Source organism: Xenopus laevis, chromosome 6S (assembly GCF_017654675.1).
Source record: "Xenopus laevis strain J_2021 chromosome 6S, Xenopus_laevis_v10.1, whole genome shotgun sequence".
In the NCBI taxonomy this organism is placed as follows: domain Eukaryota; kingdom Metazoa; phylum Chordata; class Amphibia; order Anura; family Pipidae; genus Xenopus; species Xenopus laevis.
Window position 1 is genome coordinate 123,262,943 of NC_054382.1, and position 25,000 is coordinate 123,287,942.

The 25,000-nt window shown below is 43.9% G+C and overlaps 1 protein-coding gene across 1 annotated transcript in view; it reads right to left on the reverse strand.

The window, feature by feature from the left end:
- Nucleotides 1-25,000, reverse strand: part of ext1.S (exostosin glycosyltransferase 1 S homeolog) — a gene marked incomplete at its 5' end in the record, with an annotated part of 183,401 nt that overhangs the window by 13,277 nt on the left and 145,124 nt on the right. Inside the window, 6 exon segments of the mRNA NM_001090313.1 lie at nt 55-150; nt 6,657-6,775; nt 9,563-9,695; nt 15,463-15,582; nt 22,081-22,188; nt 24,535-24,628. Of these exon segments, the coding sequence (NP_001083782.1) occupies nt 55-150; nt 6,657-6,775; nt 9,563-9,695; nt 15,463-15,582; nt 22,081-22,188; nt 24,535-24,628 (670 nt within the window).

Genomic DNA, 25,000 nt, shown 5'->3' on the forward strand with positions numbered 1-25,000 from the left:
GTCACATAAAAATGAACTTACACCCAATTTCTGGGCAGGATCACTTGTTCTTACCTTGCTCTCTCCTTCAATGACAATAACAGGCACGGTAGTGGCAGGCCATCTGTGTTTGGCAGGGAGTGGCTTGTCACAGTTCCACAAGACTATAATCTGGGGAGGAGTAATAATATATAGTGATAAATAACACAGACTTATGTCATTAGCTTGATTCCCATGGCAGGAGTCTGACTGTCACTTTCTTTTTGCACACAGTTAACTTCTAATTAAGTTTAAGCAAAGGAAAAAAAATGCTATGGGAACCAGCTGGTAATAATTACAAGAAAGAGAACACATTTTCAAAAAAAGAAAATGATGTGCCTAGAGAATTATCCCTCTGCTACTATAGGCATCATCTCTCCCTACTATACCTGCTATCCCACAGTCACACTCCCTTCCCAGAGACTATTATCCACTGTTACCACCATACTATACCTGCTATCCCAGTCACACTCCCTTCCCAGACTATTATCCACTGTTACTATAGGCACCATCTCTCCCTACTATACCTGCTATCCACAGTCACACTCCTTCCAGAGACTATCCACTGTTACTATAGGCACCATCTCTCCCTACTATACCTGCTACCCCACAGTCACACTCCCTTCCCAGAGACTATTATCCACTGTTACTATAGACTCTCCTAGTCACACTCGTTACTAATCTCTCTACTATACCTGCTATCCCACAGTCACACTCCCTTCCCAGAGACTATTATCCACTGTTACTATAGGCACCATCTCTCCCTACTAACCTGCAGTCAGTACAGCTATCCACAGTCACCTCCTTCCCAGAGACTATTATCCCTGTTACTATACCATCTCTCCTACTATACCTGCTATCCCAAGTCACACTCCCTTCCCAGAGACTATTATCCACTGTTACTATAGGCACCATCTCTCCCTACTATACCTGCTATCCCACAGTCACACTCCCTTCCCAGAGACTATTATCCACTGTTACTATAGGCACCATCTCTCCCTACTATACCTGCTATCCCACAGTCACACTCCCTTCCCAGAGACTATTATCCACTGTTACTATAGGCACCATCTCTCCCTACTATACCTGCTATCCCACAGTCCACACTCCCTTCCCAGAGACTATTATCCACTGTTACTATAGGCACCATCTCTCCTACTATACCTGCTATCCCACAGTCACACTCCCTTCCCAGAGACTATTATCCCACTGTTACTATAGGCACCATCTCTCCCTACTATACCTGCTATCCCACAGTCACACTCCCTTCCCAGAGACTATTATCCCACTGTTACTATAGGCACCATCTCTCCCTACTATACCTGCTATCCCACAGTCACACTCCCTTCCCAGAGACTATTATCCCACTGTTACTATAGGCACCATCTCTCCCTACTATACCTGCTTGTTATCCGCACAGTCCACACTCCCTTCCCAGAGACTATTATCCACTTTATAGGCACCATCTCTCCCTACTATACCTGCTATCCCACAGCCACACTCCCTTCCCAGAGACTATTATCCACTGTTACTATAGGCACCATCTCTCCCTACTATTCCTGCTATCCCACAGTCACACTCCCTTCCCAGAGACTATTATCCACTGTTATAGGCACCATCTCTCCCTACTATTACCTGCTATCCCACAGTCACACTCCCTTCCCAGAGACTATTATCCACTGTTACTATGACACCATCTCTCCCTACTTACCTGCTATCCCCACAGTTCACACTCCCTTCCCAGAGGACTATTATCCACTGTTACTATAGACACCATCTCTCCCTACTATACCTGCTATCCCACAGTCACACTCCCTTCCCAGAGACTATTATCCACTGTTACTATAGGCACCATCTCTCCCTACTATACCTGCTATCCCACAGTCACACTCCCTTCCCAGAGACTATTATCCACTGTTACTATAGACACCATCTCTCCCTACTATACCTGCTATCCCACAGTCACCACTCCCTTCCCAGAGACTATTATCCACTGTTACTATAGGCACCATCTCTCCCTACTATACCTGCTATCCCACAGTCACACACCCTTCCCAGAGACTATTATCCCACTGTTACTATAGGCACCATCTCTCCCTACTATACCTGTTATCCCACAGTCACACTCCCTTCCCAGAGACTATTATCCACTGTTACTATAGACACCATCTCTCCCTACTATACCTGCTATCCCACAGTCACACTCCCTTCCCAGAGACTATTATCCACTGTTACTATAGACACCAATCTCTCCCTACTATACCTGCTATCCCACAGTCACACTCCCTTCCCAGAGACTATTATCCACTGTTACTATAGGCACCATCTCTCCCTACTATACCTGCTATCCCACAGTCACACTCCCTTCCCAGAGACTATTATCCACTGTTACTATAGGCACCATCTCTCCCTACTATACCTGCTATCCCACAGTCACACTCCCTTCCCAGAGACTATTATCCACTGTTACTATAGGCACCATCTCTCCCTACTATACCTGCTATCCCACAGTCACACTCCCTTCCCAGAGACTATTATCCACTGTTACTATAGACACCATCTCTCCCTACTATACCTGCTATCCCACAGTCACACTCCCTTCCCAGAGACTATTATCCCACTGTTACTATAGGCACCATCTCTCCCTACTATACCTGCTATCCCACAGTCACACTCCCTTCCCAGAGACTATTATCCACTGTTACTATAGGCACCATCTCTCCCTACTATACCTGTTTGTTATCCCACAGTCACACTCCCTTCCAGAGACTATTATCCACTTTTATAGGCACCATCTCTCCCTACTATACCTGCTATCCCACAGCCACACTCCCTTCCCAGAGACTATTATCCACTGTTACTATAGGCACCATCTCTCCCTACTATTCCTGCTATCCCACAGTCACACTCCCTTCCCAGAGACTATTATCCACTGTTATAGGCACCATCTCTCCCTACTATACCTGCTATCCCACAGTCACACTCCCTTCCCAGAGACTATTATCCACTGTTACTATAGACACCATCTCTCCCTACTATACCTGCTATCCCACAGTCACACTCCCTTCCCAGAGACTATTATCCACTGTTACTATAGGCACCATCTCTCCCTACTATACCTGCTATCCCACAGTCACACTCCCTTCCCAGAGACTATTATCCACTGTTACTATAGGCACCATCTCTCCCTACTATACCTGCTACCCCACAGTCACACTCCCTTCCCAGAGACTATTATCCACTGTTACTATAGACAACATCTCTCCCTACTATACCTGCTATCCCACAGTCACACTCCCTTCCCAGAGACTATTATCCCACTGTTACTATAGACACCATCTCTCCCTACTATACCTGCTATCCCACAGTCACACTCCCTTCCCAGAGACTATTATCCACTGTTACTATAGGCACCATCTCTCCCTACTATACCTGCTATCCCACAGTCACACTCCCTTCCCAGAGACTATTATCCACTGTTACTATAGGCACCATCTCTCCCTACTATACCTGCTATCCCACAGTCACACTCCCTTCCCAGAGACTATTATCCACTGTTACTATAGGCACCATCTCTCCTACTATACCTGCTATCCCACAGTCACACTCCCTTCCCAGAGACTATTATCCACTGTTACTATAGACACCATCTCTCCCTACTATACCTGCTATCCCACAGTCACACTCCCTTCCCAGAGACTATTATCCACTGTTACTATAGGCACCATCTCTCCCTACTATACCTGCTATCCCACAGTCACACTCCCTTCCCAGAGACTATTATCCACTGTTACTATAGGCACCATCTCTCCCTACTATACCTGCTATCCCACAGTCACACTCCCTTCCCAGAGACTATTATCCACTGTTACTATAGGCACCATCTCTCCCTACTATACCTGCTATCCCACAGTCACACTCCCTTCCCAGAGACTATTATCCACTGTTACTATAGACACCATCTCTCCCTACTATACCTGCTATCCCACAGTCACACTCCCTTCCCAGAGACTATTATCCCACTGTTACTATAGGCACCATCTCTCCCTACTATACCTGCTATCCCACAGTCACACTCCCTTCCCAGAGACTATTATCCACTGTTACTATAGGCACCATCTCTCCCTACTATACCTGTTGTTATCCCACAGTCACACTCCCTTCCCAGAGACTATTATCCACTTTTATAGGCACCATCTCTCCCTACTATACCTGCTATCCCACAGCCACACTCCCTTCCCAGAGACTATTATCCACTGTTACTATAGGCACCATCTCTCCCTACTATTCCTGCTATCCCACAGTCACACTCCCTTCCCAGAGACTATTATCCACTGTTATAGGCACCATCTCTCCCTACTATACCTGCTATCCCACAGTCACACTCCCTTCCCAGAGACTATTATCCACTGTTACTATAGACACCATCTCTCCCTACTTTACCTGCTATCCACAGTCACACTCCCTTCCCAGAGACTATTATCCACTGTTACTATAGACACCATCTCTCCCTACTATACCTGCTATCCCACAGTCACACTCCCTTCCCAGAGACTATTATCCACTGTTACTATAGGCACCATCTCTCCCTACTATACCTGCTATCCCACAGTCACACTCCCTTCCCAGAGACTATTATCCACTGTTACTATAGACACCATCTCTCCCTACTTTACCTGCTATCCCACAGTCACACTCCCTTCCCAGAGACTATTATCCACTGTTACTATAGACACCATCTCTCCCTACTATACCTGCTATCCCACAGTCACACTCCCTTCCCAGAGACTATTATCCACTGTTACTATAGGCACCATCTCTCCCTACTATACCTGCTATCCCACAGTCACACACCCTTCCCAGAGACTATTATCCCACTGTTACTATAGGCACCATCTCTCCCTACTATACCTGTTATCCCACAGTCACACTCCCTTCCCAGAGACTATTATCCACTGTTACTATAGACACCATCTCTCCCTACTATACCTGCTATCCCACAGTCACACTCCCTTCCCAGAGACTATTATCCACTGTTACTATAGACACCATCTCTCCCTACTATACCTGCTATCCCACAGTCACACTCCCTTCCCAGAGACTATTATCCACTGTTACTATAGGCACCATCTCTCCCTACTATACCTGCTATCCCACAGTCACACTCCCTTCCCAGAGACTATTATCCACTGTTACTATAGGCACCATCTCTCCCTACTATACCTGCTATCCCACAGTCACACTCCCTTCCCAGAGACTATTATCCACTGTTACTATAGGCACCATCTCTCCCTACTATACCTGCTATCCCACAGTCACACTCCCTTCCCAGAGACTATTATCCACTGTTACTATAGACACCATCTCTCCCTACTATACCTGCTATCCCACAGTCACACTCCCTTCCCAGAGACTATTATCCCACTGTTACTATAGGCACCATCTCTCCCTACTATACCTGCTATCCCACAGTCACACTCCCTTCCCAGAGACTATTATCCACTGTTACTATAGGCACCATCTCTCCCTACTATACCTGTTGTTATCCCACAGTCACACTCCCTTCCCAGAGACTATTATCCACTTTTATAGGCACCATCTCTCCCTACTATACCTGCTATCCCACAGCCACACTCCCTTCCCAGAGACTATTATCCACTGTTACTATAGGCACCATCTCTCCCTACTATTCCTGCTATCCCACAGTCACACTCCCTTCCCAGAGACTATTATCCACTGTTATAGGCACCATCTCTCCCTACTATACCTGCTATCCCACAGTCACACTCCCTTCCCAGAGACTATTATCCACTGTTACTATAGACACCATCTCTCCCTACTTTACCTGCTATCCCACAGTCACACTCCCTTCCCAGAGACTATTATCCACTGTTACTATAGACACCATCTCTCCCTACTATACCTGCTATCCCACAGTCACACTCCCTTCCCAGAGACTATTATCCACTGTTACTATAGGCACCATCTCTCCCTACTATACCTGCTATCCCACAGTCACACTCCCTTCCCAGAGACTATTATCCACTGTTACTATAGACACCATCTCTCCCTACTTTACCTGCTATCCCACAGTCACACTCCCTTCCCAGAGACTATTATCCACTGTTACTATAGACACCATCTCTCCCTACTATACCTGCTATCCCACAGTCACACTCCCTTCCCAGAGACTATTATCCACTGTTACTATAGGCACCATCTCTCCCTACTATACCTGCTATCCCACAGTCACACACCCTTCCCAGAGACTATTATCCCACTGTTACTATAGGCACCATCTCTCCCTACTATACCTGTTATCCCACAGTCACACTCCCTTCCCAGAGACTATTATCCACTGTTACTATAGGCACCATCTCTCCCTACTATACCTGCTATCCCACAGTCACACTCCCTTCCCAGAGACTATTATCCCACTGTTACTATAGACACCATCTCTCCCTACTATACCTGCTACAGTCCTTTCCCACAGGCTATTATATACACTGCTCTATCATTGTTTATGCCAAGCTAATAATGTTTTTGCCTTCTCACTCTACGCAGTCTCTAAGTTTGATCCATAGTGTCCACACAATAGAAAAGAAGTATAAGAAGCAGAAGTGAACAAAGAAGTTTACCTGATAACAGTACTGAGACTTTGCTACAGCAACCAGCAGCTTTAGGATTGGTTGAGACTGAGACACCAGGGGCGTTACAGCATGGATCACAGCGGTAAATTTAGAAGGAGGTTTTGCACCTGTAAAAGCATTCAACCACTTAGTTATTTCTGGTTAAACATATTTCTGGTTTTCAAAATCAATTGAGCACAATGCTTAAAAATGTGACTAATTAATCTCAAGCCTCTCATGAACACAGGAAAGTTGGTGATTCAACTCAGATGGACTTCAGAGTTGAAGGAACCTCAATACACAGGGATCCTAGAGATAATCATTTGCACAATAATTCTATGAGAATGTGAACAGTCTGACCAACATGACTTTGACCGTCTGAATCTCATCACAACTGCACAAAAGTCAACAGAATGAATGAACTCTACAGAGCGAGTTGCCAGAACATTAAATCATTACAGGGGCTAATCTGTATCAAGCCCAAAACTCCTGGCATGGCTGAAAATGACGCTCTTGCAGTTGCTCTCTGCCATGTTGAAATGTTTGAGGAAGAATTGCCCCAGTAATAACTCCATCTCATCTCCATAGCATATGGCACTCGCAGCTGAGTTTCAAAAGGAACAACCATCACTTCAAGGAGAAGGAAAGCTACCAAGGCAGTTTATAGCCAATAGATTAGCAACAGCAGTGCAAGATAGAACGCCATTTTTATTCTTTAGAATGCTTTTCCATACCTGAGTAAACAGCTCTAGACACGGTCTCTGTTTGTTTAGGATAGCAGCTGCCATAATAGCTTGGTGTGACATCACTTCCTGTCTGAGTCTCTCCCTGCTCACTCATAGCTCTGAGCTCAGATTACAGCAGGGAGGGAAGGAGGGAGGGGCAGAGTAACAAACTGAGCATGCTCAAGCCTAGCCCTGGAGGTTTAAGCTGAAAACAGGAAGTCTGATACAGAAGCCCATGAGTACACAATAGAAGGAAAGAAATATGGTGTTTCTTTTGACAGAGGACTCAGAGCAACATTACTTTGAGGGTTTACTAGTCTATTTATATAGAACTTTCTGATAAAGCTGACTTAGTTTTAGCCTTTCCTTCTGCTTTAATGCAGTTACTAAAGTTCTAGAACTACAAGTAGGACACATTGTAGGATACAACCCAATCCAATTAACCAGGTTTCAGCTTCTCCACCAACTCCCAGTGCACAACAGGGCCATTTGCCATGAAGGGGTGGCATTTGGTAGATCACTCCTCTTAAATAAATGTACTGTATAATAGAGAATGCCACCTGCTTGCTGCTCTTCTCATAAATGGGTGAAGCAGCAGCCTCAATAGGTTTAATGGTGCAGAATGCATTGTGTGCGAGTGTGTTTATAAGGAACAAGGGTATCATAGGAGTAGGAGATCGTTTAAAAGAAACATTATAGTTAAACCACTTTTTTGCGATTGTTTTAAGCTAATGCAGATACGTGCGGATTATTTTTTTCCCCCGTTTTCACTTACAGCAGCAGAGTTTCTGGCTGATTTGGACTTGTATTTCTTTCTTAAAGGGATTCTGTCATGATTTTTATGATGTCGTTTTTATTTCTAAATGACACTGTTTACACTGCAAATAATTCACTCTACAATATAAAATTTCATTCCTGAACCAGCAAGTGTATTTTTTAGTTGTAATATTGGTGTGTAGGTGCATCTGAGGTCATTTTGCCTGGTCATGTGATTCGAGAAAGAGCCAGCACTTTAGGATGGAACTGCTTTCTGGCAGGATGTTGTTTCTCCTACTCAATGTAACTGAATGTCGCAGTGGGACCTGGATTTTACTATTGAGTGCTGTTCTTAGATCTACCAGGCAGCTGTTATCTTGTGTTAGGCAGCTGTTATCTGGTTACCTTCCCATTGTTCTGCTGTTAGGCCAGAGACAGACAAGAAGATGTGGGGAGATTTAGTCACCCGACGACAAATCTCCTCTTCTTCTGGGCGACTAATCTCCCTGAACTGCCTCCACACCGGCTGGAATGTAAATCGCTGGAGGGATGGCACTCGGAACGCTTCCCTTTCCGAAGTCGCCCGAAGTTTCCTTGTGAGGCAACCGAGCGATTTCGGAAAACGAAGCGGGGAGATTAGTCGCCCGAAGAAGAGACCATCTTTCCTCGGGCAACTAAATCTCCCCGAATCTTCTTGTCTGTCTCTGGCCTTAGGCTGCTGGGGGGGAGGGGGGTGATATCACTCCAACGTAAAGTACAGCAGTAACAGTGATGGTATATGCTGCCAATTGGAGAGATTAGTTGCCCATCGACAAATCGCCTCTTCTTCGGCCAACTAATCTCCCCTAAATGACTTCTCAGCGGCTAGAATGAAAATCGTAGGCGGGATAGCACTCTGATCGCTTCGGCTTTCCAAAGTTGCCCAAAATTTCCTCATGAGGCAACTTCTGAAAACGCTGGTCGACTAACCTCCCCAAGTAGCAGCATGTTCAACCACCCTAAAGAGTGATTGAAGTTTATCTGAACACAAGTCACATCACTGGGGGCAGCTGGGAAACAATATGTCTAGCCCCATGTCAGATTTCAAAATTAAATGTAAAAAAAAAAAATTTGCTTTTTTGAGAAACGGATTTCAGTGAAGAATTCTGCTGGAGCAGCACTAAATTGATGCATTTTGAAATAAAAAAAAATTTCCCATGAAAGTATCCCTTTAATATTTCCAACTGCTTCCCATTATGGCTGCTCCTCGTTACAAAGGTGTATATTGAATAAATAAGCAGAATATTATATGTATGGCCCCAATAGGTAAATGATGATCTTCTTGCCAGGTGGGTTGGGTTAGCAGCAAACAGGAGATCATGAAGGAATTAACACTCTGCTGGATGTGAATAGAGAACCTTGTAAAGAGAACAAGATGGAGAAGAAAGAGCTCACCTAGATTAGAGTAGTAGTACGGGAAGTCTCCCAGATATGCGGAATACTGAGGCAGCGCAAACAGTCCCCCGGGATGCTTGTTCCACATTAAGCTGTTGCGTGATATGTGCTTGAAGATTCGATCCTGAATTATCTGAAAAGAAAACAAGCGTTGATAATAAAGAAGCCATAATGTGATCACCCCCTACATAACTTAGTCCCCCAACAACCCTCTCTCTTTAGCGCACAGTCCTGATCCACTGGTCTGCAGACTCGCTCCCTACGGTCTGCGGACTCGCTCCCTACGGTCTGCGGACTCGCTCCCTACGGTCTGCGGACTCGCTCCCTACGGTCTGCGGACTCGCTCCCTACGGTCTGCGGACTCGCTCCCTACGGTCTGCGGACTCGCTCCCTACGGTCTGCGGACTCGCTCCCTACGGTCTGCGGACTCGCTCCCTACGGTCTGCGGACTCGCTCCCTACGGTCTGCGGACTCTCTCCCTACGGTCTGCGGACTCTCTCCCTACGGTCTGCGGACTCTCTCCCTACGGTCTGCGGACTCTCTCCCTACGGTCTGCGGACTCTCTCCCTACGCTCTCCGCGGACTCTCTCCCTACGCTCTCTGCGGACTACTCTCCCCAGGGTCTGCAGACTCTCCCTATGTAATGTCACAGATATGGCGGGTACTTCTACACTCCAATAATTGTAATTTCCTCTGCTAACGATTTGGAAAAAAAAAAAAGTCTGTGTAGTATGAGGAAACACAGGCAATTAAGATAAATGAGATTCGTTTATAAAAAGACAGCAGGCACAACAGGGAAATAAATGTTTTTTTTAGAGACCTGAAACATCAGCTCTGCTTATTGCTGTTAAGTGCACGGTTTTGATGGACTTTGCAATTCTCTGTGCTGCGTTATCCTTCCATCCCGAGAAAATCCTAGTTTGTGCTACAAAGTCATATCGGAACCCAAACAGGCAAAGCTGCTTAGTCTCGGAGAGAGGCCCACACATAGCAAAGCACTGAGGATTATGTGGGGAGCATTCTAATTGGAAAGGGCACCTCAGCTTATACCAGAGAGAAGACTGCTTTAATATTTTATACTTCAATACAACCCAAACCTACAGAGATCACCATTGCGTAGGCTCCCGGGCTAGACAGACTAGATATGTAATATTCAGTACCTGCTCCTCAGCAATATATGCTCTGTAAGGGCAAATGCCATTTCAATGGTCCCTAACCAGCATCTATTACTCCACCCTTGCTACTATAGGCACCATCTCTCCCTACTATACCTGCTATCCCACAGTCACACTCCCTTCCCAGAGACTATTATCCACTGTTACTATAGGCACCATCTCTCCCTACTATACCTGCTATCCCACAGTCACACTCCCTTCCCAGAGACTATTATCCACTGTTACTATAGGCACCATCTCTCCCTACTATACCTGCTATCCCACAGTCACACTCCCTTCCCAGAGACTATTATCCACTGTTACTATAGACACCATCTCTCCCTACTATACCTGCTATCCCACAGTCACACTCCCTTCCCAGAGACTGTTATCCACTGTTACTATAGGCACCATCTCTCCCTACTATACCTGCTATCCCACAGTCACACTCCCTTCCCAGAGACTATTATCCACTGTTACTATAGGCACCATCTCTCCCTACTATACCTGCTATCCCACAGTCACACTCCCTTCCCAGAGACTATTATCCACTGTTACTATAGACACCATCTCTCCCTACTATACCTGCTATCCCACAGTCACACTCCCTTCCCAGAGACTGTTATCCACTGTTACTATAGGCACCATCTCTCCCTACTATACCTGCTATCCCACAGTCACACTCCCTTCCCAGAGACTATTATCCCACTGTTATAGGCACCATCTTTCCTCATCCTACTCTATATCCCACAATCTCTTTCCAGTCTCTTATCAATACTACTATAGAAGAGTCTGAAAAATCAAAAGGAGAATTCGAGTTCTGCAAAACGCATGCTGGCTACAGCTACTGGTTGGGTAGGACAGTCCCTTCTCTCTCCCCCTCATAAAACAGCACAATTAATTATAATGTGAATATTGCACAATGATTTGTTCTCTGAACTCAAGCAATAAAAATGGACACAAGCACCTTTACTGGAAACAAATGAAGGAATTAAAATTTAGAGCCACAGCTTTATTTAGTCAATAGAGTGAGGCTGTATTGGTTTATCTGCCGTAAAGATCAATGCAGGGTTTCCAAAGCTTAACGTTACATTTTATAGTGCTTGTTGATGTATCTTTTTTTTATATTCAAAAATGACACCGTTTTAGTACATTGACTGTAATGTTTTAAATTATTTACAATACATTAAAATGCCATTTACTTGATAAAGTGCCTTGAAACGTGCAGCGCCCGCATGCAGAACGCATTTGAACATGTCGCCGATAATACCGCAGGTGTCATATCAGAGAGATTTATTTTGAAATAATGGTAGTACCGAGCAGAATCCCTGTTGTTTAATGGATGCCTCTCGCCACTGTATCCCCCTGATGTGACAATTATATCGGTAACATTTTAACCTGGATAGCTGGGTTTCTACGCACATTATGAGAAATAGGATGATGGAGAAATACCATGACTGCAGTCAATTGGTACAAATAATTGGTCGGCATTGTATCCGGGAGCACAGTTCATGACCGGCCAGCCATTACAATATTAAACACTGAGGGTCAAGTCTTCCTGAAGCCCCATACCGAGAAAGTCCAACCAAGTATTCAACCGACAGGGCAAAAGTAAGCACTGGATAAAATAAAGCCAATTTGCTTTGATCAGCAAGGAAAAATTAATAGGCGAATTGGAGCGGGGAATAAAATCAGAGACCTTAACTAGTTGCAATGTGAGACTGCAGCTTACAGGAGAAAGCAACTTGCTGAAGACCTTTTGGCTGATTCTTCAATTACACAATGTAAATAATTTATGGACATGTTTAGTGCTTGTCTGAACTGTTGGAGAATTTGTAATCAAAGTGGAAAGGATCCAGAACCTCTGCCAAGGAATGTTGTAGCAGCTAATCCGGTAAAAGCTATCTTAAAGTTTCACCTTTAACCTCACTTAGTAATTTTCTTTCCGCAGTGTTGTAACCTTATGCACAGACTCTAGCCCAGCATTGACGGGGTGACTCTAGCCCAGCATTGACGGGGTGACTCTAGCCCAGCATTGACGGGGTGACTCTAGCCCAGCATTGACGGGGTGACTCTAGCCCAGCATTGACGGGGTGACTCTAGCCCAGCATTGACGGGGTGACTCTAGCCCAGCATTGACGGGGTGACTCTAGCCCAGCATTGACGGGGTGACTCTAGCCCAGCATTGACGGGGTGACTCTAGCCCAGCATTGACGGGGTGACTCTAGCCCAGCATTGACGGGGTGACTCTAGCCCAGCATTGACGGGGTGACTCTAGCCCAGCATTGACGGGGTGACTCTAGCCCAGCATTGACGGGGTGACTCTAGCCCAGCATTGACGGGGTGACTCTAGCCCAGCATTGGACGGGGTGACTCTAGCCCAGCATTGACGGGGTGACTCTAGCCCAGCATTGACGGGGTGACTCTAGCCCAGCATTGACGGGGTGACTCTAGCCCAGCATTGACGGGGTGACTCTAGCCCAGCATTGACGGGGTGACTCTAGCCCAGCATTGACGGGGTGACTCTAGCCCAGCATTGACGGGGTGACTCTAGCCCAGCATTGACGGGGTGACTCTAGCCCAGCATTGACGGGGTGACTCTAGCCCAGCATTGACGGGGTGACTCTAGCCCAGCATTGACGGGGTGACTCTAGCCCAGCATTGACGGGGTGACTCTAAGCCCAGCATTGACGGGGTGACTCTAGCCCAGCATTGACGGGGTGACTCTAGCCCAGCATTGACGGGGTGACTCTAGCCCAGCATTGACGGGGTGACTCTAGCCCAGCATTGACGGGGTGACTCTAGCCCAGCATTGACGGGGTGACTCTAGCCCAGCATTGACGGGGTGACTCTAGCCCAGCATTGACGGGGTGACTCTAGCCCAGCATTGACGGGGTGACTCTAGCCCAGCATTGACGGGGTGACTCTAGCCCAGCATTGACGGGGTGACTCTAGCCCAGCATTGACGGGGTGACTCTAGCCCAGCATTGACGGGGTGACTCTAGCCCAGCATTGACGGGGTGACTCTAGCCCAGCATTGACGGGGTGACTCTAGCCAGCATTGACGGGGTGACTCTAGCCCAGCATTGACGGGGTGACTCTAGCCCAGCATTGACGGGGTGACTCTAGCCCAGCATTGACGGGGTGACTAGTCCAGCATGGACGGGGTGACTCTAGCCCAGCATTGACGGGGTGACTCTAGCCCAGCATTGACGGGGTGACTCTAGCCCAGCATTGACGGGTGACTCTAGCCCAGGATTGACGGGGTGACTCTAGCCCAGGATTGACGGGGTGACTCTAGCCCAGCATTGACGGGGTGACTCTAGTCCAGCATTGACGGGATGACTCTAGTCCAGCATTGACGGGATGACTCTAGTCCAGCATTGACGGGATGACTCTAGTCCAGCATTGACGGGATGACTCTAGTCCAGCATTGACGGGATGATTCTAGCCAGCATTGACGGGGTGAATCTAGCCCAGCATTGACGGGATGCCTCTAGCCCAGCATTGACGGGATGACTCTAGTCCAGCATTGACGGGATGACTAGCCCAACATTGACGGGATGACTAGTCCAGCATTGACGGGATGACTCTAGTCCAGCATTGACGGGATGACTCTAGCCCAGCATTGACGGGATGACTCTAGCCCAGCATTGACGGGATGACTCTAGCCCAGCATTGACGGGATGACTCTAGCCCAGCATTGACGGGATGACTCTAGTCCAGCATTGACGGGATGACTAGGCTTTATGAGGGACTGTTTTAAACAAATTCCAATAATTTTTGAATTCTTTTAAAAAATGCAACTTGCGTGTCTCTAGTTTCTAAAGGGTGCACACAGCCCAGAATAACAAGAAGCACAATAAATTGGACTGGTGCTGAAAATGTAATTTGCCTATTCTTTTAATTTATAAAATGCACTGTGTCATTATTAAGGTTACAGGTGCCCTTTAAAGCAATAATGGAAAATGATAAGCACTGCATAAAAAACACACTCCCTTCCATAAACTGCAGCCTTTTTAATTATTAGATAAGGAGCAGCTCATGATTCTGGGGGGGGAAGCTGATCAGGGAAGTGGTTATTTGATCAGATTTATATCACCTCCCCGTATGCTTGGCTTCAACAGAGGAAATAGAAACATAAGAATGTCTTAATTACAAGAATAAGCAAAAAGTACATGCCCTATTCAGTGAGTTCCTGGTGAATGCTGTCCCTTTTATGTCACAAGTTATAGGTTCAGAGTGCTGCAAATGTTGGTCTGTCTGTATGTGCCTCATTTGACGACCCCATATATGAAAGCAGTAGGCGGAAAACCTTCTTTAACATTCCGTAAAGTTGTAAAAAAAATAATAAAATCCATACATCGCTCTTCCAAACGAGTGTTTTGCAGCCTTGCCTCCCAGCACAAAGCACATAAATCCTACAGTACAAGTGGGGCCTGAAGAAGTGTCCAATCCAGATCCCAGTTTGTTTGTATGTATGCAATGAGCAAACGCACAAATATTGTTAAGTTCCGTGCCAGTAAATTAATGAACAGTTTCCCGAGCAAAGAAAAGGTTTGTTAAACCTCAAGTATGAGAGCATGATGAAGGAGGACAGGAAAATCAATTTGCCAACAGTAAAAACAAAAATAAACTGATTAAATCTGACTGCATCACATCTAACGGCGAGGCACAAAGTGGCAAAATAGAAAGAAAAAAAAAAACCACTAGAAACAGCTGAGCTGTGGCCCCGGCGCTACTCACCTCTAGTGTAGTCAATACAATCTTCTCCACCGAAGAAAAATAAGCCTCCCACAAAAACTGAGTCTGCTGTCTAAGTGCTAGGATTTTATCCTGATGGATAGACCTGATTGTAGAAGGAATCTGTAATACAAGGAGAAAACACGGTTACCTGATCAATGTGGAGCAAGAAACACACGCACAATTATTACACATTAAATAATACTCAACACATCAAATCTTATTTACCTGCAAATATTGCCCAGGAGTCAGATTATTCCTTACTCCTATATCTTGCAAGATAAACGGAATCTATTTATCCCCCATTTATTATTAGCAGGGCAACTTTCCTCGAGACATTCAGAAAATGTATTGACCCAAAATAATTCGTCAGCAAGGTCACCTTTCCAATGGAGCCAATGTAGCAAGGAGGTTTATTATACAGTCTAATGAATAAGCGGGGAGAAGCTAGGAAAATATTCTTCTTTGGGGAACAATATATATAGATATAGATATACATACATACATATATACATACATATATATATATACACACACACAATATATATCTCTATCTCTCTATCTCTCTATCTCTCTATCTCTCTATCTCTCTATCTCTCTATCTCTCTATCTCTCTATCTCTCTATCTCTCTATCTCTCTATCTCTCTATCTCTCTATCTCTCTATCTCTCTCTCTATCTCTCTATCTCTCTATCTATCTATCTATCTATATATATATATATATATATATATATATATATATATATATATATAAAATGGTAAAGGCTTTACTTGTGATTTTTTTAATACACTTTCAACTATTCACAAAATATCTTGGTGTTGCTGGTCATTTCTCCATTATCTAATTCAGTTACCTTGCACCCGAGTTAAAACTCTAAGAGCGGAGTGCTGCCCACACGAAGAGATATATATATATATATATATATATATATATATATATATATATATATATATATATATATATATAAAGCTTTCACCAGAAAAAAACAAAAGTAATGACACACACAGGGGCAGATTTACTAAGCTCGAGTGAATAGTTTGAATCAAAAAATATTCAAAATTCAAAAGTAATTTTTTGGGTACTTCGACCATCGAATCGGTCAAAATCTATTGAATTCGATAGAATCGAATGATCTGAAAAATTCGAAGTAATAATCGTTCGACCATTCGATAATCGAAGTAATGTCTCTTTAAAAAAAACTTCAACTTCATAATTTGCCAAATTAAAGCTACCGAAGTCCAATGTTAGCCTATGGGGACCTTCCACAGCACTTTTCTACGTTTTGTTTTTTTTTTGGTCGAATAAAAATCCTTCGATCAATCGCTTATTATCGTACGAATTGTTTGATTCGAAGGATTTTTATTCGATCGAACCTTTTGCGCTAAAAACCTTCGAATTCAATATTCCAATTCAAAGGTTTTTCGAAAGTTGATAAATCCGGCCCATACTGTGTAAACACTTCACTATAAACTATTAAACACTTTCATTTAAAAAGATACATAAAGTCCATTCCAAAAGGAAGTAAAACGGCTAAATATTTCCCTAAACTGAATAATAAAGTGTAAATCATGGCTCAACGCATGTCAACCTCCTCCATATACTTCTTTACAGATGTGAATGGAGGCAGCCATATTGGCTGACTAGGGAGAGATATTTGCATGGATCAGTTGAAGTCAGAGAGTTTCATGGTTACTAGATGGCATAATTCTATTCTGGACCTGAAAATTGCCGCCCTCAAAGATCTTCTAGATCAGGGGTCCCCAACCTTTTTTAACCCGTGAGCCACATTCAAATGTAAAAAGAGTTGGGGAGCAACACAAGCAAGAAAAAGGTCCCTGAGGGTGCCAAATAAAGGCTGCACTTGTTTTTGGTAGCCTTTATGTGGATTGGCAGTAGACCGCATTTTCATGCATTCAAAACACAACCTCACAATCAGGAATTTAAAAATAAGCACCTGATTTGAGGCCACTGGAAGCATCATCCAAAGGGGTTTGTAAGCAACATGTTGCTCGAGTCTCTGGTTGGGGACCACTGTTCTCGATCTATAACTTGCCTAAAGGGTGTTCAAGAGAGTCAAAATCATGAAGATCCAGAGGGCAGTAAAGTGGACATGCCTGGTCAACCGGGCAAGCAGCATGGAAACTTCTACTCATGAGAATAAACACTAAATAAAAATACTGTTATTAAATCAAATATCCAGAGAAAAAAAAAATCCATTGGGTATATTTGCCCTTTTAATATCTCCCGTTCATTTCCAGTCTCATTGTTAAGACAACTCAAAGCCATAAAAGCCGCTCCGTATTTAATTTGATGCACATTACATGACAGATCATAAAACAAAGGCTGTGTAATGAGTAAATAAGCAAGCAATGCGTAGTAAGGCAAGAACATGAATACGCTGTACTGAATGCATTACAAGACATGAAACAGCTGTTAATTAGCTAAATACCGGGCAGCGCTCCTAATGCCGCATGCATTTAAAGGCTACTTAATCCCAATTTACTGCTTAGCAACCAAAAATCCTGGTCCAAAAAACAAATATATATATCAAAAAACAAACAAACGGCACTCCAAGGACTTCGTGTCTCAAAAGCCAAGTGAAGGTTTATTCTTGCTCAACGTTTCGGTGCTCCAACTGAGACCGTCTTCAGGAGGTATATATATATATATATATATATGGATGTGGCAAACGCATAATGCGGAAAAAAATTGAACTAAAATTCCATAAAATTAGCAATATCTACATTTTTTTTTTTATTGCTTTTGGTTTTCCAGTGCTGTTTGGCATGATTGCAAGGGTGTTGCGGCCCAAACGTTTCCCAATTCAGCGGGCAGGAAAATGCCCCTCTGTAGCTTTTCTCGGTAATCACCAAGATCGGGGACAACATGATAACATAGCCGCGAGCAATTATCACCTGACCAGAACTCCAGAGCTAACGTCATGCTTTGTAAAAATGAGTCAAAAATTATTTGAAACTGGTAAATGTCCTCAAAAATCTGTTGTCAAAATGAACAATATAAACAAGGAAAGAAAAAGGCAACGTGAAAAAGGAAAGCTGGGGATTAGTCGTTGCAAAGCGAGATTGGTTTGTTAGACACGCTAGAGGGAACGTGCGAGCACAGACACCCAAGCTCTCCTGGAATAGGAAATGAAAATCTGTAACTAAACAAGAAAAAGAGAAAATCGAGTCCCAGGGCGCATATTCGGGCCGGCTGCCAGCTCCTTAAAAACCACGGTTAATTATGGAACAGTGGTTGCGCAGTATGGAAGCAGCTGCTGTGGAATGGAGAACTACAGACAATGAAGAGTTCCTAAAGGTGCCCATACACTGAGAGATCCGCTCGTTTGGCAATGTCGCCAAACGAGCCGATCTCGCTCCGACATGCGCACCTTGAGGTGGGCAATATCGGGCTGATCCGAACGTGGGCCCTAGGGCCCAACGATCGGATCCTAACGATGCCTAACGGGCCGTCGGATCGCGGCACCGCATCAACGAATAGATGCGGCCGCGATCCGACGGGATTTTTTGTCCGATCCGATCAAGGGGGCCCCATACACGGGCCAATAATCTGCCGACACGGGCTGTCGGCAGCTTTTATCGGCCCGTGTATGGCCACCTTAAGGAGAGTGCATTCTACAAGGGGCAGCTACTACACGCCTGGGGTATTTAGGGTAACCTCCAGTTCAAGATGCAAAAGAGAAATGCAGATACAATACTCTGATATATGTAAATACCATAGGGAAGACACTAGCAACTTAAAATTTCCAGCAATAAATAACACGTCAATTGCTTTGGCAATAACGCAACTGGAAGGATGCAAAAAAAAAAAAAAAAAGAGGCTTCTAAAAGGCAGAAAATGTCTTTGAGAACATCTTTGTTCACCTAAAGTCTGCCTGGGTACAATTATTGTCCCAAACACAATTGATTGCTGAAATACACCTGGTGGAGACTTCCTTATCAAGCTTGGCAGATAAAACGGCCTCCACGGTAGTTCTTTAAAGGAGAAGGAAAGGTTAAAATTAAGTAAGTTTTATCAGAAAGGTCTATATAAATACACCAGTAAATCCTCAAAGTAATGCTGCTCTGAGTCCTCTGTCAAAAGAAACACAGCATTTCTTTTCTTCTATGGTGTAAACATGGGCTTCTGTATCAGACTTCCTGTTTTCAGCTTAATCCTCCAGGGCTTGGGCTTGAGCATGCTCAGTTTGCTCTTCTCTTCCCCTCCCTCCCTGCTGTAATTTGAGCCCAGAGCTACGAGTGAGCAGGGAAAAAGTGATGTCACACAAAGCTAATATGGCAGCTGCTATCCTAAACAAACAGAGTTTCTAGAGCTGTTTACTCAGGTATGGTCAAGCATTCTATAGAATAAATATAGTGTTATAGCTTGCACCATTGTGGCTAATGTATTGGCATTAAACTGCTTTAGTAGCTTTCCTTCCCCTTTAACGGTGATCCTCATAGTCCTGCTAAGGGGCTGTAAAATTTACAGCACTTCCCGATTAGAACATTTTGCATGGCACCAAGGTATGTCGCCCTTCTGTCAACAAACAGTCTGAATTCTACTTGAGTCACAATGTGACAAGCCGAGATCAGAAGCAATAGGGAGAGATGGAAGTGCAGAATTTTTTTTTTAGATTGACCTATACTAGATAAAGTGCAGAATTAGCACCTTCCCAAACCTCATTAAGGTCAAGCTGTTAATGAGCTGTCAGTGCTGTGTTTGTTGTACCAGGGATTCCGATGTTCTGGAAGCCAAAAGGTATTAGCTCGAGAGGGAGAGGGCCAGAAGTGCGCCGTGTGATGTAACAGAGCTCTGCCGGAGGTCAGATGGAAGGGGGAGATGAGTGGAGGGAAAGCAGCAGGAACAGAACCGCAACCCGACCTACGTCCACCCTGCACCTGAAATGCCTGCCCTCATTCCGCAGTTAGCGAGTAACCCGCAGGTATGCTCTGATGGTAGAGGACATGATTGAGCCTCTAGCACGGAGCATGCCCAGTGGGTGAAAGACGATGGATCAGAAGCCAACCAGAGTTGAGGCCACCAAAGTGCAAAGGTTTTGTGGTAAAGAATTCAGATCTGGCAGCCTGATTTGGAACAAACATGGGGACCTTCGCTCAGACCCTTAGTTTGCTCTTGATTTTCCTTGTCCTTTATATATAAATACACACATATAAATGGTGTGTAAGGGCCAATATGGCTAACAGTCAATGGGCTCAGCTGCAGCTTAACTGTAGAATACTGGAGTGAGATCCTAGTCTCAGTTTGGAGGGCTTATACATATGTCCTTGTTGCAACATTCTTTTCCATATAGGACCTAGCAGTATTTTTAGGTTGAGTGGAACCTCTTTGGAAAAGACCCACACGACCAAAATAAATATGCTTAACCCATTAAGGTGGCCATTTTATTGGCCCGTGTATGGGGCCATCCGATATCTGGTCAGATGTCGATTGGGCAGGGGTAAAAATTCAGTTGGATTGCTGGAGGCACCTGTTTGTTGATGACGTCCGATCACCTGTATAACTTTAATTATGATCCGATCAATGGACCCTAGGGTGCACAATCAGATCAGCCCGATCTTGCCCACCTCAAGGTCAGCTCAGGGAGAGATCCGCTCGTTTTGTGACATCGAAGAACGCGCGTATCTCTCCCTAATAAGCCCACCCTGGGCGATATCGGGCTGATTCGATCGTGGGCCCTAGGGTCAAATGATCGGATCATAATGAAAAGTATAGAGGTGATCGGACGGCATCAACAAACCATACCTCCCAACATTTTGGAAGTGAAAAGAGGGACTAAAAATTTTTTCCCGCACGTAGTGCAGCAATTTTTTGACCACACCCTTTCTGTGGCCACACCCCATAATTACCATGTTTGTTTTACAAAATTTGGCAGGTTATGAAAGTTTGAAAATGTTTCTCCTTATCTAAACTGTGTTTTTGTGTCTCAAAATTGTTACAAAGTATCTTATTTGCACTCGTAAGCTGTTCTGGGCGCTCTGCTAAAAGCCAATTAAGTTAGAAACTTTGATTCTTTTTCTGGCTGTTCAGTGCAGAGAAAATAGGGACTTTTTCAGTACAAATGAGGGACTGCGGGTTGAGCTGTCAAAATAGGGACTGTCCCTCCAAAAAAGGGACAGTTGGGAGGTATGACAAACAGATGCAGTCTGTGATCCAACAGAATATTTACCCCTGCCTGATCGACTTCTGGCAAGGTATCGATCGGGGAAGCCCATCGGACGGCCCTATACAATAAACTGGCCTGTGCGTGGCCATCTTTAGAGTTTATCCAAAACCAGATGACCTTTAAATATGACAAATTAAGCAAGGTAGAGGCACGCATGCACACACAGTGGTTTAGCAGTTCTTGATTAATACAAAAGTTACTACAATCCGACCAATGCCTTATAAATACACCAGATTAATCAGCAATAACTCTTGCCATTAGAGATTTGTTCCTGCCTACGACAATGATTTTTTTTTAGCCTGAACGTGACTCTTTGGTTATTCATTAGTTATTCATTCAATGTCCACCGGACTAAGTGACACCCGTAACGGATGTCAGTTGAACTTGAGGGGAGAATAATAATAAGTGCTGTCAGTGGCAACCTTTTGCTTACCTGTAATAATAATCTCTCATCCCCAATGACTGCTGCTTGGTTCCAATCAATCACTTCAGAGAACGGCAACTCCCATCCATTACTGAGCATAACTGGAACGCATGCAGCCTGCAGATGGAGTGATTAACAGCGTTATTCCCATGAAGCGCATCTACATTCATTTTCTTGATACCAAGTGAAAAGGCCAAGCAAACGGCAATAGTATTTGGACAATGATTGTCAACAAATGAATATTTCAACAAGACAATTAGATCGTTAAGACAGGGGGCAGCACATCGTGTCTATCATAGGATTCTCATGACGCTTCAGATTTTAGTTACTGTGCAAGCTAAACTGGCATCAAACGGGCCTGGAGACACCCAGGAAAACCTGGTCTATTTTGGAGACTGAAAAACGTAGTAGAGGATTGGAACAGTAGGGGTGATTGATGTGCATGATCCCATGTCTGGAGGTTCTCAAATGTGACCTTTAAAATGAATTTAATTTAAGCTACAGCCACTTTTCTTCTTGCATATTACCCAATTCCCTTGGGTTTATCTACTATATCCCCGTCATGTGACTTTTGCCTAGAAGAACCTAAGCAAGAGTCAGTTGTCCAATTATCTCCTTTATCATAATAGGACAGCCTGATTATTTATTCACATAGGGAAAGTGTGAAAGATCATAAGCAAAAGCTTACAATAATATCCCTGTATATCTTTTCTACCCAGCTAGTACTTTAGCTATAGCGTTCACGCCATGCCTAATTTTTTATCACACAAACAAAAAGCCTGGAATGGGCGGAATAAAATATATATCATCTATGGAACTAGAATAAGTGGCTGAATCAGAATTCTTAAAAACAGGATGAACACCCTGACTGATAATGTATAATTGATTACTCTTTTTCAGCAACTTTGCAAATTACATATTTCGCCCGTGATATTAAAGGGATCCTGTCATCGGCAAACATGTTTTTTTCCAAAACGCATCAGTTAATAGTGCTACTCCAGCAGAATTCTGCACTGAAATCCATTTCTCAAAAGAGCAAACAGGGGCTAGACATTTTGTCAATTTCCCAGCTGCCACAAGTCATGTGACTTGTGCTCTGATAAACTTCAATCACTCTTTACTGCTGTACTGCAAGTTGGAGTGATCTCACCCTCCTCCCTTTCCCCCCCAGCAGCCAAAACAATGGAAAGGTAACGATAACAGCTCCCTAACACAAGATAACAGCTGCCTGGTAGATCTAATAACAACACTCAATAGTAAAAACCCATGTCCCACTGAGACACATTCAGTTACATTGAGATGGAAAAACAGCAGCCTGCCAGAAAGCATTTCACTCCTAAAGTGCAGGCACAAGTCACATGACGAGGGGCAGCTGGGAAATTGACAAAATGTCTAGCCCCATATCACATTTCAAAATTGAATATAAAAAATCTGTTTGCTCTTTTGAGAAATGGATTTCAGTGCAGAATTCTGCTGGAGTAGCACTATTAACTGGTGCGTTTTGGGAAAAGAAAAAAAAAACGGTTTCCGATGACAGGATCCCTTTAACTTGGACTCAAAGATGGTAATTCTTCCATTCTCCGGGATCCTTGGCCAGTATATTTTTTAATGACATTGTCATGGATACTGGAGAGCAGAAAAAAAATCCTGTATCTTTGCCTTTTGCTCCAAATCTCTATTTGTTACTTCCCATTTCTTGCTTTTTGATACTATTCACCCACTTTCTTAATTTACTGGTACAGGATCTGTTATCATGCAAACCAGTTATCCAGAAAGCTCCGAGGCGGTCTCCCATAGACTTCATTTTATCCAAATAATCCAAGTTGTAAAAAATTATTTCCTTGTACTTGATCTCAACTAAGATATAATTAATTCTTATTGGAAGCAAAACCAGCCTATTGGGTTTAATGTTTACATGATTTTATAGTAGACTGAAGGTATGAAGATCCAAATTATGGAAGGATCAATTAACCGGAAAGCCCCAGGATCTGGATAACAGGTCCCATTCCTGATCTCAACGAAGATATAATTAATCCTTATTAAAAGCAAAACCAGCCTATTGGGTTTATTTAATGTTTACATGATTTTTTAGTAGACTGAAGGTTGAAAATCCATATTATGGAAAGATTCGTTATCCGGAAAACCCAAGCATTCTGGATAACAGGTCCCATACCTGTACCTTAAAGGGATACAAATATCCAGAAAACAGTATTGGAAAGAAAATCACGGTAACGTTAGGACTGGAAATCTGTCTCTTCTAATAAAGACAGAAATGTCCAGTTCCCCGTGCCCCCAATCACCAACCAGCCATTAATACTAAGATACATCTCTTGTAGGATATTAATTGCACAGCTCAGCTTATAAGCAAAGGAAGTAGAACTCATTCCGACTTCAGCCCGGGGTGACTTGAGTGATCTGATGAACTGATGTCTCCAGTCCATCTTGCCCTATCCCTTTACATACCTGTAGTGCCTCCAAAAAGCGGAAGGATCCAAGCCTTCGGCCACGGGGGACCAGGCAGAAAGTGGCGTTGTGCAGCATTTCACGATAATCATACCTGAATGAAAGAAGAGAAAAAGTCCAATTAAACAAGCTAAAATAGTCAGAAATTTTAATAAGCAACAAGGTAACAGTCAGAAGTTCTCTCTCTGTAAAGAGCCAAGCGCCAAAGGGCAAGTCAGCAGGAACGTTCCTAATCACTCCGCTGTTCCTAATCACTTCGGCATCAAACCCAGACAATTTTGTTGCCCAAAAAAATTATTCCAAATACTATTTTATGACATTAGTCAAGCAAAATAAAGTTAAATTACACTATATACATTATTTGAATCTTGTTTTGCTTTTGACTGGGAACTCATAACTATAGCAAACAGGCAGGAGCCATTTTGTTATTAAGACAAACCTTCTCAGAATCTTGTTTGTGCACCAG